General features: G+C 43.8%; 1 protein-coding gene across 4 annotated transcripts in view; it reads left to right on the forward strand.

Moving 5' to 3' along the window:
- The window catches only part of nfia (nuclear factor I/A), a 140,433-nt gene extending 130,588 nt beyond the window's left edge, over positions 1 to 9,845 (forward strand). For 3 of the 4 annotated variants that reach the window (XM_087784679.1, XM_087784681.1, XM_087784682.1), the window contains 4 exons: positions 249 to 427; positions 1,265 to 1,427; positions 2,105 to 2,193; positions 5,313 to 9,845. In XM_087784679.1, coding sequence (XP_087640805.1) covers positions 249 to 427; positions 1,265 to 1,427; positions 2,105 to 2,193; positions 5,313 to 5,327 — 446 coding nt within the window. In that variant the 3' untranslated portion in view covers positions 5,328 to 9,845. The remainder of the gene's footprint in view (positions 1 to 248; positions 428 to 1,264; positions 1,428 to 2,104; positions 2,194 to 5,312) is intronic. The other variant, XM_087784680.1, reaches the window with a different exon arrangement.
- Positions 9,846 to 11,545: the final 1,700 nt, after the last annotated feature.

Below are 11,545 nucleotides of genomic sequence, written 5' to 3' on the forward strand. Positions count from 1 at the left end.
CCTTATGCAGAGGAAAGTGAAGGGATGTTGAGGTATAAGAGAAAGTGATGTAGGGGAGGGAAGGAAGGAGTTCCTCCTCTGATTGATGATTTCTGTTTCATCTGCTGTCTGTCCGTCTTCCTGATTCTGCATGTGAAGCCCCGCCCCATGTAATCAACCTGAAATGACACCCGTCAGTGAAGACTCACCCACTCCTCAATCTCTTAATAATGCTCTCTCTCTCTCTCTCTGTCTCCCCCTCCTCACAGCGAGTCCCCATGCCCCCCCATCCAGCCTGCACTTCTCCTCCTCCCCCATCCTGCAGCAACCCGGGTCCTACTTCTCTCACCCGGCCATCAGGTATCACCCGCAGGAGACGCTCAAGGAGTTCGTCCAGCTGGTCTGTCCTGACTCCGCCCAGCAGGCCGGACAGGTGGGCTTCCTCAACGTAAGCAATCGCACACACACACTCTTGTCTTACACACAAACACACCGACGTCGGGTTTTCCTGCCTGTGCGAAGATCAGGTTCTGTGTGCAGGCCTGGAGCTGAAGTCACTGCAGATGTGTGTGTGTGTGTGGCCTCCTGTCTGCAACGAGATAGTTGATATATCTGCGTCTAGACACTGAATCAATACTCCCTCCACCGCCGCCGAACCACACACACACACATACACACACACACACTTTTTTGTGTTTAGCAGATGTCATAAAAACTAAAACTTGACCTGCCTCATCTGATGAAGAGATGACGTCACACACGTACAAACACACACATGCAAACAATCAAGCACAGAACTCAAGCATATACAAACATATCCTTACATAGACAAAAAAACATGTACATGTAAAGACCTATTGGCAAGAATCTAGCAACAAGCTATGTATCAAGATACAGGGGCAGCATTACGATATATTGTGATAATATGGGAACAAGGATATACTTGTAGTATTCTCAGAGTACTTGACTCTGGTGCAGAATATACAGTCTACATGACTCTTGACGAGTTACTGCTTCAATTTGTGTTGAAACGAAAATATGTCCCAAACATCTGCTTTAACAGCTACTGGAGTCAACTGTATCCTCTCATCCTCAGTCATCAGCAGGATGTCACAGGATTTCATTGTAATGACTTCTGCCATCTAACCTCTGGAAGATGTCAATATTTGCATGTTAATTGTAAATTTAAAAAAAAGAATTATTTGAATCTATACAATTGTGATCAAAATAATGTTTGTGCTAAGTGTGTCGATGGCGTCCTAACAAACTCTCTCTCCTCCTTCAGCCCAACGGTAGCTCGCAGGGAAAGGTCCACAACCCTTTCCTGCCCACACCGATGCTCCCCCCACCGCCGCCTCCCCCGATGGCTCGTCCCGTCCCGCTGCCCGTCGACGCCAAGCCGCCCTCCACCTCCTCCGATGGAGGAGGCAACTCTCCCACCTCACCGAGTGAGTCCCCGACCGATAAGATTCCCCGGTGGCTCTTTGCTTAAAAATAAAATTATATTTATTTCAACGAAAATAGAGGAAATAAAGTAAAAGTGGGATTATAATGTGACTTCAGGCATCGATAAATCTCTTTTGGCATAAACAAACATGTTTATTGCCAACGTAGCTAATCCTGCCCACACACCAACACAACAGGAGCATGTTTATTGTTAATTCCTTCTCTGAGCTGTTGCTCACTTTCCAAACTTCAGCCTCACATGGCCAGTTTCAAAGTTTACGAGGAGAAGTGAACTTCCTTTTTTTTAGCTTGAATCTTCAGACTGTGTTCTCATGATGGTGTTTAAACGGATAACAACCATGACTTCTTTAGTCAAAGTTTTTAAAAGTTGACTTGTAGTGCCGTAATCGTCGACTAACACTTATAAGCAAGATAAAGTTTCACTTTTCTCGCCAGTCTTGCTTTTAAACAGCACATGAGCTTTTATTGGTCACACCTTTTCCTCTATTGTTGCACTACAACACCACCTACAGGTCTGGCATATATCAAAGATCGTTAAACGATCATGTGAGGGTTGTGATGGTCACGCTAATAGAATTGAGTATATTTTAATCATTATCATTAATCGAATAGTTTTCCGCTTGTGCTGATGCTTCGCTTACTGTCTTCACACCTACAGCTTACTCCACCCCCACCACGTCTCCTGCCCAACGGTTTGTCAGCGTGGGCCCCCGAGACCCTGGCTTCAACATCCCTCAGCAGCCACAGGTAACCCCGAAACACACTGTGTTGTCTATATAAAACCTGGACCTTGTCTCTCCTCCTTTTCTAAATTTTTGCCAATTTTTATTCTGCTATCTCCGGCGGCGGGTTATGATGCTTGTAATGCTAACTATACAAGTTTCCCTTCTTAACGACGAACACAATCGTGTCTTCTCTGAACTTGTGTTATATATTCATGTGATTTGTGTGTCCGACCATCCCACGATTGTGTGATGGTTTTGTCTACCCTCATAAGAGAGTGATTCGGGCCTAAAGGTTGAAAGTGTTTGGGATAATGAGGGTGCCCAGAGTTTGTTGAGTGACAGGAAGAGCCCTGCTGCATCAGTGTGTGACCCCTGAGCTGGACACACACACACAAACACAACATAATTACACACGCACTTAAAAAGACGGAACAAAAGTCACCCTGGGCGGTCGACGCTCGGGAGAGAGAGAACCCTGGGAGAGTACAGTAAACATTCCCCGCCTCACATCGCCATGGCGACCCGACTGGACAGTCTGTGCATTCCGTTGTGCATGTGTGTGTGTGTGTGTGCTGGAGCTCTATAGGTGTTTTTTGAGGGGTGTGTGTGGGGGGGGCAGATGGCACTGGCTTTGTCTGAGTGCAGCAGGCATGGTGCCCACCAGGGTCGGCGTGGTGGTTGTCCTGGGCGACGACGGCGGTCGCTCATGGCAACCAAGATGGAGGGAGGGAGTTGGCATCGTCTGGTGCCAACTTGTGTGCAGCGTCAGTATTGTAACTTGTGCCATACACACACGGAACAATGTCTTGGATCGTTGAAACGTGACGTGATGAATCAAAATGTTGTGAGTATTCTTGGTTTGTGTTAAAGTGCGTGTCCGAGTGTGTGCGTCAGTCCCGTCGTCCTCTTCGCACGCCGTCTTCAAGGTGAAACCACCCTGACGCGCAGAACATGCTCCACGCCCACCCCATGACTCATCCAGTCTGTAAGTGCGTGTCACAGATGTGCTGACTCGGCTCTTGTCTGGGCGAGAGACAAAGAGATGCAACGGGTGGAGAGAAAGAGTGGATGCTGGAGGTGTTTTACGTGATCTGAACTCATTTAAAGAGTCGGGAACCAACGACAGTCGCCGCCTCGTGCTCCCTGGTGCCCTTCACCCGAACCCTGCTCTTCAGATTACACACTCTTTTTTCGTGTGTGTGTGTGTCAGTGAAATCAGTCATCAAATCATCTCAGATCAGCAGTAACACCTGTGTCAGTCCAGCCGAATCAGCAGAAAACATGAACACACAGCAAAAGATGATGAAGGAATATAAAGTTTGACAGTTGACGTTGGCGTGAGGTTGATCACAGTCGTGTTTTGTAGCTTGTCGTGTAAAACTCCAGAAACTTTCTCCTGCCCTAAAAATAAATCCTCAGACACGTTCCCGACGCTCCCTCGCGCTCGATGACCGTCCGCCGTCTGAATCCCAGCTGTCGGCGTCCGTGCGGTCATGTTACCACGCACGCAGGGAGCGTCTGGACGCCCAGAGTTTCATCTTCGGCGAGTCCTCTCAGGACAGAGGGAGTCGCTGCACTGCAGGCCGCGAGCGAGCGGGCGAGAGACATCCAGGGAGACAGCGGGGAGAGGGAGCGAGCGAGAAAAAGTCCTAGCGTCAGCAAGTTGTATTGATTAAAAACTAACCTTCCAGTCTTCTCCTCTATCACTACTACACACACAGACACACACACAGCAATAGAATTACAACGAGTCAGGAGCAAGTGAGGTCTGAGTGAACACAAACCTGCAACACACACTCACACACACACACAGTTCATCGTACATTTCCTAAATTGCGTGGACGGGACAGGGTGGATGTATAGACATAAAGAGTAGGAGGGGTGTGGTTGTCTTGGTGATGGCGGTCACGTCCCGGGCCGTCTGGTCGTCCGTAGCAACCAGACATGATGCAACGCAGCGATGTACTTGAACTGGGAACGGTAACTTGTCCTGTCCCCGACGATCAATAGCTGACGATCAAAGATGGATGCCTCAGAAACACACACACACACACACACACACACACACACACACACACACACACACACACACACACACACACACACACACACACAAACACACACACAGGAAAAAGTGACACTTTCATGGTGTAAAGATTCACCCAAAAAACCCAAGCTCAGTAAAAAGTATTAAACGGCAGAGTCAGCGACTTTCCTGTTAGGTGAGTTTGTGTGGTGCCCTCAGGGGGGCGCTCTGTGGTGGGTCAGTGGGATTGGTGGAATGGCTTCAATTGCATTTCTCTGAGCAAAATGTTGCCCAGGGGCCACATTCTGAGAGTTTTTTTCAAAATATGTATTACTACTTAAATTCTTGATATCATTTATTGAAATTATTTTACCAAAAGGTAAATAATAATAATTCCATGTCCTTCAGAGTAAATTGAAAAAAATATGTTTTTTCCCTTCTTTTGCTTCACCCCAGTTGTTGTATATAATGTATTGTGCTCGCTTGACAATACATTTATCTTACTTTGATGTATTAGCAAAGAAGTATCCAATATATTATTCAGAAAAATGGAGAAAAGGTTCAGATGTTTTGTGCAAGTAAAAATAAACTTCCTCTTTCTGTTTTCAAAACAATCTTTCTCTTGCTGTCGAAAGCCATATTTTTCTTTTCTGAGATCTGCAGCTTCCGCCTGAAAAAGAGCCATTTTGAAAGATTGTTAAAAAACAAAGCCCTCGATAGCTCAGACCGGCTTCTTGAACGTCTGAGGAGTCAGACATGTTTTTCAAGGGTTTCTTGAGGATATTGAATACGGTTGTTGTTGTTCGAACATCTTCGCTATGAATGCCCTTGTTATGTGTAAAAGGTTTAATATGATTTATTAGTACAAGTTATTTAAAAACGTAACATCACCATAACCTCCCACAAGGCACGAGAAAACTTTGATATACAGTTGCAAAGACAAACAAACTCATTTTATTTGAATAAAATAATCCGCAACTTCCCTCATTCTGATACCTCTGGACTATTCTAGTCATGCTGCGTTGCCGCTAGGGGGCGCTGATTATTTTATTTTAAACAAACAATGTGTGTGATGTGTGCATGTCAGCTGACGTGTCCTGTGTCTCCCCCCGCAGTGGTACCTGGGATAGACCTCCGAGGCCCCTCCCTCCTGCACCTACCTGTCTGACGGACCGCTGAAGATCCTTCCTCCTCCTCCGACTTTGACGCCAGCTGTGACAGAGAGCCCTGTCTCGCCCCCGTGACTCCGCCCCTATCAGTGCCAGACTCAGCAGCATCAGCATGGCTACAGCGGATCGACCCCGACCCCCCCGACCCTCTTCGGTGTGAAACACCCTCTTTGTATATTCGAGACTTCCTGCCGACATATGGTTTATATGTCCGTATATAGTGCCAGACCCCCGATCCTCTGCCCCGCCGACCCTAATGACCTTCTTCAGGACGAACCTTCTTTCTTTTTTCTCGGGAGAGAAGCCAGACTGAGAGCGCCCCCTGGTGGGGGGTGGAACTCTCTCCAATCATCGCGGTCACGACGGTTCCGTAGGGCGTTACCTGGAATAGATACCACCAGCTAACGCTCCTCCCCAATCTGGGATGGACTTCGCTCAAGCCCGCCCCCTGGTGGCCGGTGGAACATAAGGCTCTTTCCTAGTACACGGACAGACGAGTCAAAGGAACTACCGAGAGGAGGAGGGGTCACCTACGCCAGGAAGCTTGTCCGGGAGTCTTCATCGATTATTTTCCTGTTTTTATTTCTCTTAGCCGCCATCTTCTTTTCTGATATCCATCCACCAGTCTGGGTGAAGCTGCACCATCACGCGGGCAAATGGGGGGGCCGAGAGCGACCACCAGTGGAATATTGATCCTGAGGAAAGTGCAATTTGTTTGTTGGCTGAATCTTTTTTGTAAGATAGCTGGTTGGAGACGGTTGTAGAAAAGTATATATAAATATATATTTTTCTTCCTAGTCCACTTACACCTCTGGGACTCTAAAATATTGGGGTACAAAAGAGATAAGCCTTGAGAGAAATAAGGGGAGCTGTATTCACTTTTTGTTGTTAGTTTTAAAAAAAAAACAACCCTTTAGAAGATTCTTGAATACAATCAATACTTTTGTTTGACAAAAAAAAAAGCTAGCGCCTAGCGGTTAAGTTATTGCGATGAGCACATGGTTTGACTTTAAAAGTACGTAGCAATTAGTTCAATCGGGCTTCAATCAGAGGGATTTCCCCAGTTTGTGTTGATAATCTTGAACGGGTCAGTCGTGGGCCGGCCCGTGGAGCGGCCGAGTCTCCTAGAGGCTCCGGCCAATCGGAAGCACTTATTCCTGCGCGTAATCAGGAGGGGCGTGGCCTCGAACTCTCCGGAAGCTTTCGTCCATCGTCGACGCTTCACATGCAACTTTTATTTTTCCTTTTCCTATACTATAAATATATATATAAATACGGTAAATATATATATACACACACGCGCACACACACCACAGCGTCGAACAAAAGTGAATTTAAGTGAAAAATGTTGAAAAAAAAGAACAAAAAAAATGCATGTTCTAGTGTTAGTGACAGAGTTTTTTCATAGACGACGTAGTTAGTGAGATAAAGACACTATATTGTAAAGCTCGGCACTCGCCAGCAGCCGTCTGTTATTTTGGCCACTAGAGGGCCTCACAAACAACCAGCTCTCTTCGCTTCTCGACATCGCTCCATTCTTCTCGTTCGCCCTCTCTTTTAAAATTTTGTTTTTCCCCTCCAGCTACTGATCACTTCTGCTTCTCATGTCGTCACCATCTATCACAAGAACTTGTTCCTCATCAATGTGCCTTGAGCTACGTTCCGGTCCCCGAGGTTTCTACCAGATCCGACGCGGAGAGTTTTTTCTTCCATTTTGTCGGTAACTGAAGCGACTAACGTCTGAACCTAGGGAGGAACGCAGTTATTCTCAGAAATGCTAACCGTCATCGTCTAACTTTGATTCCCTTTTTTATTTTCGCCGCATTCTGTTTTCAGGTCAGGGTCTGAGGGTGTTTAGGAAGCGAGCATGAGATTGACGCGTTACAGCAGAAGTCTAGAAGAATAGTTCGTCCAACTCTGAGCTCTTGTCGTCAGGTGAGCAAGTGAGCAGAAGCTTAACAGAAGCTTCTAAAACTGAGCTAAGGAAGGAAGCTGTTTTCAAAAAATAACTCAGCAGAAATGAAAACAATATTCATTTTGATTAAGTAATTTAAGGGCTACAGGCATTAAACAATGCTAACTGCTTATAAAACATAATAAAACATTTTTTTAAAAACAACAAGCAACTTAGATTCATAGATTTGCCTGATATGTAAATACCACATTGAGCAAAAAGATTTGCACCGAAAAAGTTGAATCAAAATGATTTTAAATGTGTATGTGATGTTGCAAAATAGGGAGAATGCACTTCATAGTATTTAAACTGTGTAAAAGACTAAGAGATAAGCTAAACGTCCGGCCAATTCACCCCTAGCTCTTAGCTGGCCATAAATGCTGGGGCTTCATGAACCCATTAATAAAAATGTCATTTCTTGTTAACAGTGAAAAAGCTAAACAGCTAAATAAGACTGATTTTCAATGTTGCCAAAATATGTTGTTGTTTAAAGACTGTTATGGATTATTCTCTCACTTACTTTACTCTGAAGTGAAACTTTAAAGGTTTGAACTCTTTTAAGAATCTTAAATTGTTTTTGTTTTTTTAATGTATAGAAGCCAACTGTATTTTAAAGTTTAAAAATAAAACCAGCCAATGGAATAAGCTAATGTGAAATTATGCTGAAAGGGACTTAATATTCTTATTTAAGATCAAAACTTAGCGCCCGATGCTAATGCTAATGAGGCTAATACAGTGAGCTCTCAACACATGTTCTCGACGTTTTAAAAATGTATTCGGCAGGAAAATGCCATTTTTTAAATTAGAAGTTGAAATGAAGACTGGAAATAACGGTAAGGTTAAAAGTTATTTTGGAATAATAAAACTCCTAGGGGCATAAACGCGTTTTTTGCTCATTTTAACTTGTAAGAATAATGCTATGCTAGCACGCTAGCATTTGAATGTGTAAATTGAAGTCTGATAATGAATACTTTTATGAATTGTTAGCTCGGCCTTATTAGCATTTATCTGAATAAAAATAGTCTAGTCTAGATTCTCGGAACAAGGACTCGACGTAGATCCTTCGCTCCTTGTTAGTCCTGTTTTTATGGAGCAAATGTTCACTTGGATCAGACGCGACAACCTCATGCTGGTTTACTAAACAACAGACTCGCTCTCGTTCTTCGCTCTGAAGAGTCTTTCCCATCATCGCGCTACTTTAAGTTCCCAGAAAAAGGAAGACGTTCAAATATGCAATACCTGCTTGCACTCGCGCCGACTTCTGTCTTTTTTCCTTTTGAGTTTCATTTTTTCCGTTCAACCAAAGTTGGTGTGCACGTGACTGGCGTGGCGCTCCGTGGTCGGTCCCTAAAAATGATGAAGCCAGCCCCGCTGTGATGTTCTTGCCGAGCTGAGCCGCCGTCACCCGGGGAGGGACACCTCCGCCGGACGGCCACAGTTTTGCATTTTTTTTCCTTCAGATAACTCTTGAATTTGTATCTCTTGGGTCACGAGCAAGCCTTAATCAAATCCAACTTCTTCTCCATCGCGCACAAGATTCAAAACGTCCAACAGCAGAAGTTTCTGTTTTTAACTGGTGTCTGTTCCGTGTCAGACTGTGATGGTTTAGTCGTTCCACTTGTGCGTGTTCGTTTGTCACCCTTTAGCTGGGCATTACTCCCCTGATTATCTGCACTAAATATGAAACGGTGAAAAAAAAAAAACAGCTTCCAGGGCTTAAAAAAAAAGAGCGAAGGGAATAAAAGGAAAAAAAAAAATTGCACGGACATTTTTTAAAAGTTAAAAAGTGTCACGAAGCCGGGCTTCTAATCAGTGAGCGCTCGAGCTCAGACGATGACAAAATTGCACCCTTTTTAAAGAAAGAGAAAAAAAAAGCAATAGTTGGGCAGTGTGTGTTCTTATTTTGTGTTGTGTGTCGTTTAGTTGTGGTACAGCAGCGAAGAGAGTTTAGCTCCAAGAGACGGGGCGGCAGGCCGGGAGTTTGTACGTTGTATAGTTTTATTAATTACACTGATTTGATGCTGCCCTATTTTATAACGCAGGACTTTTGTAACGTTGATTAAACGAGGACAAACTAGTGTCGTGAATTTTCTGATTGTCGTATCGAGGCCACATGACTAGAACTGGTTTGTTTTCCCGGGGAACTGGACTTAAGTTGAAAACTTTCCTGTTTCCTCATCCTCTTGATTTGCTCTCCCTCTTTTGTATTTAAGGACTCTTCTGTCGATGGTGTGGCATGTTCCTGTACTTAAGAAGTATAGGGGGCGCTGTGGAGATAAGACCATTGTAAATGGATGTTCTAGTATGCTGTATGTTTGAAGGTTCTTTGTTGCATCAGTGTTGAAGCTAAATTTAGGTCATTCTGAGGAAAGACAAACGAGCGGTTTTGTTTCTGAAGATTTTAGTTGTAGGCAGGAGACAAGGACTTAGCCAGCCCAAGGATGCCGCGACTATAACTGCATCAGGCATCTTTTTGTGTTCACCATTCCATGCAGGAAAATAAACAGCTTGATTATGCAACATGATTCTTTTTGTTTTCCATCTCTTTCTTTCTTCACCCCGCTGACCCGGCTCTCCCTCTGAGCCTGGAGAGCCGGGCGACGCCACCCCTAACATGCAACAACCCACTGCTACACAACCAGACAATCTTTTGACACAACAAAAAATGATATAACACAATAAAAACATTTAAGATAATCACATAATATGTTATAAACACAACACCTAATGAAAAAAAGAAAAAAACATTAAACACAACAAATAGCCACTAAACATAACAAGTCACAAAAATAACACCTAATAACCACAAAATCAAACAAAAAACACAACTATAAACAAATCAACAAGTCACTGAACACAATAAAGAATAATTAATAAACAAATCAACAAACTACAAAAAACATTCATCACGCAAACTAATCACTAACCACAACAAAAAGCTATTTGGAAAAAAACAACTAAAACAACACTTAACTTAAACTACAGGTTAGCAAAAAATAAATGACGAAACATCAGTAACGTGAAACACAACAGAAAATCAATAAACCCAATTCAAATATACTCAGCACAACCCAAAATTTTAAAAAATGCTATTATTGGCACAAATAAAAAATATTAAGAAATACACCTCTATATTACAAAGTGGCCCCTGAAAGAATTTACAACACACATTCACCAGTGATAAAAAGTCACTTATACACAACAAAAAATACAATTTTTAAGGTTCGACAACTCACAACAGACACACAACAACGAATGACTAAACTCACAATCACAGATATGTGTCCTACACAGATTTGAAGCGCGGTAAAAACAAACAAACAAAAAAACGTCACCACTAATCTTCCCTTCATCTCTCGAGGTATTTGGGGATTCTAAGGGAGACCATCAGGAAACAGGGTTTAACGAATGATTGGCTTCTCGCTCTTCGGCGATTCCTCCAGCGAACCAGGCCACGAGTCTGAGCGTAACAATCAAGTCATCGGGCTTCGAGAATAACTCGTGGCTAAAAGCAGTGTGTCTCTGTAGCAACAGCGGACGGCGCTATTTCTTGAAAATGTTACTGATGATGTAGAGTTTTCCCCGACCATGGTGGACAACTCCAACCATAGGACCCCCTAGTGTGACTCTTAAGGTGCGTTTACACCAAATAAGTTTGCACTATTAAAACCCAAACTTCCGTTGATTTCTGGCGACAAAACGACTTCTTTTCATCCACATTTGAAATTACGAATCAGTCTACGCGACGCACAGAAAAGTGGTCAAACGGAACATCGTCATACAAGCCGTAGGACAGCACCACCTGCTGTCTTGGAGTTGGAAATCAATCTTGCTCTAGTAAAAAACTCAATTTTTTCTTCACTTAAAAAGCGTTGTTGTGTTTTTTTTGTATGCTAACTTTAGGCAAGAGTTTAGCGCCTCCTCTTACCACAGAGATCATGGACGGGAGGGAAGACTTGAAGAAGACAAGTCTTCCCTCGAAGCAGATCTACTCATACATCCTCCCTCAACCATCACACGGTGCTAAGCGTCCAGTCGAGCGACGGGGAGTAAATCCGAGTGAACTTTCATGCTTCCTGGCGGCGTCTGTGAGCATAGCAGTCTAATCTGCATGAGAACTATGCACCGACTTCCAAAAAAAAAAAAAAAAAGGACTTTTGGTATCCACTTTGTAAAAATCGAACAAGACTCGACACTTCCAGAGCCAGCTTCTGAGAAAAGAGAA

Source organism: Callionymus lyra, chromosome 2 (assembly GCF_982586985.1).
Source record: "Callionymus lyra chromosome 2, fCalLyr1.hap1.1, whole genome shotgun sequence".
Classification (NCBI taxonomy): Eukaryota; Metazoa; Chordata; class Actinopteri; order Syngnathiformes; family Callionymidae; genus Callionymus; species Callionymus lyra.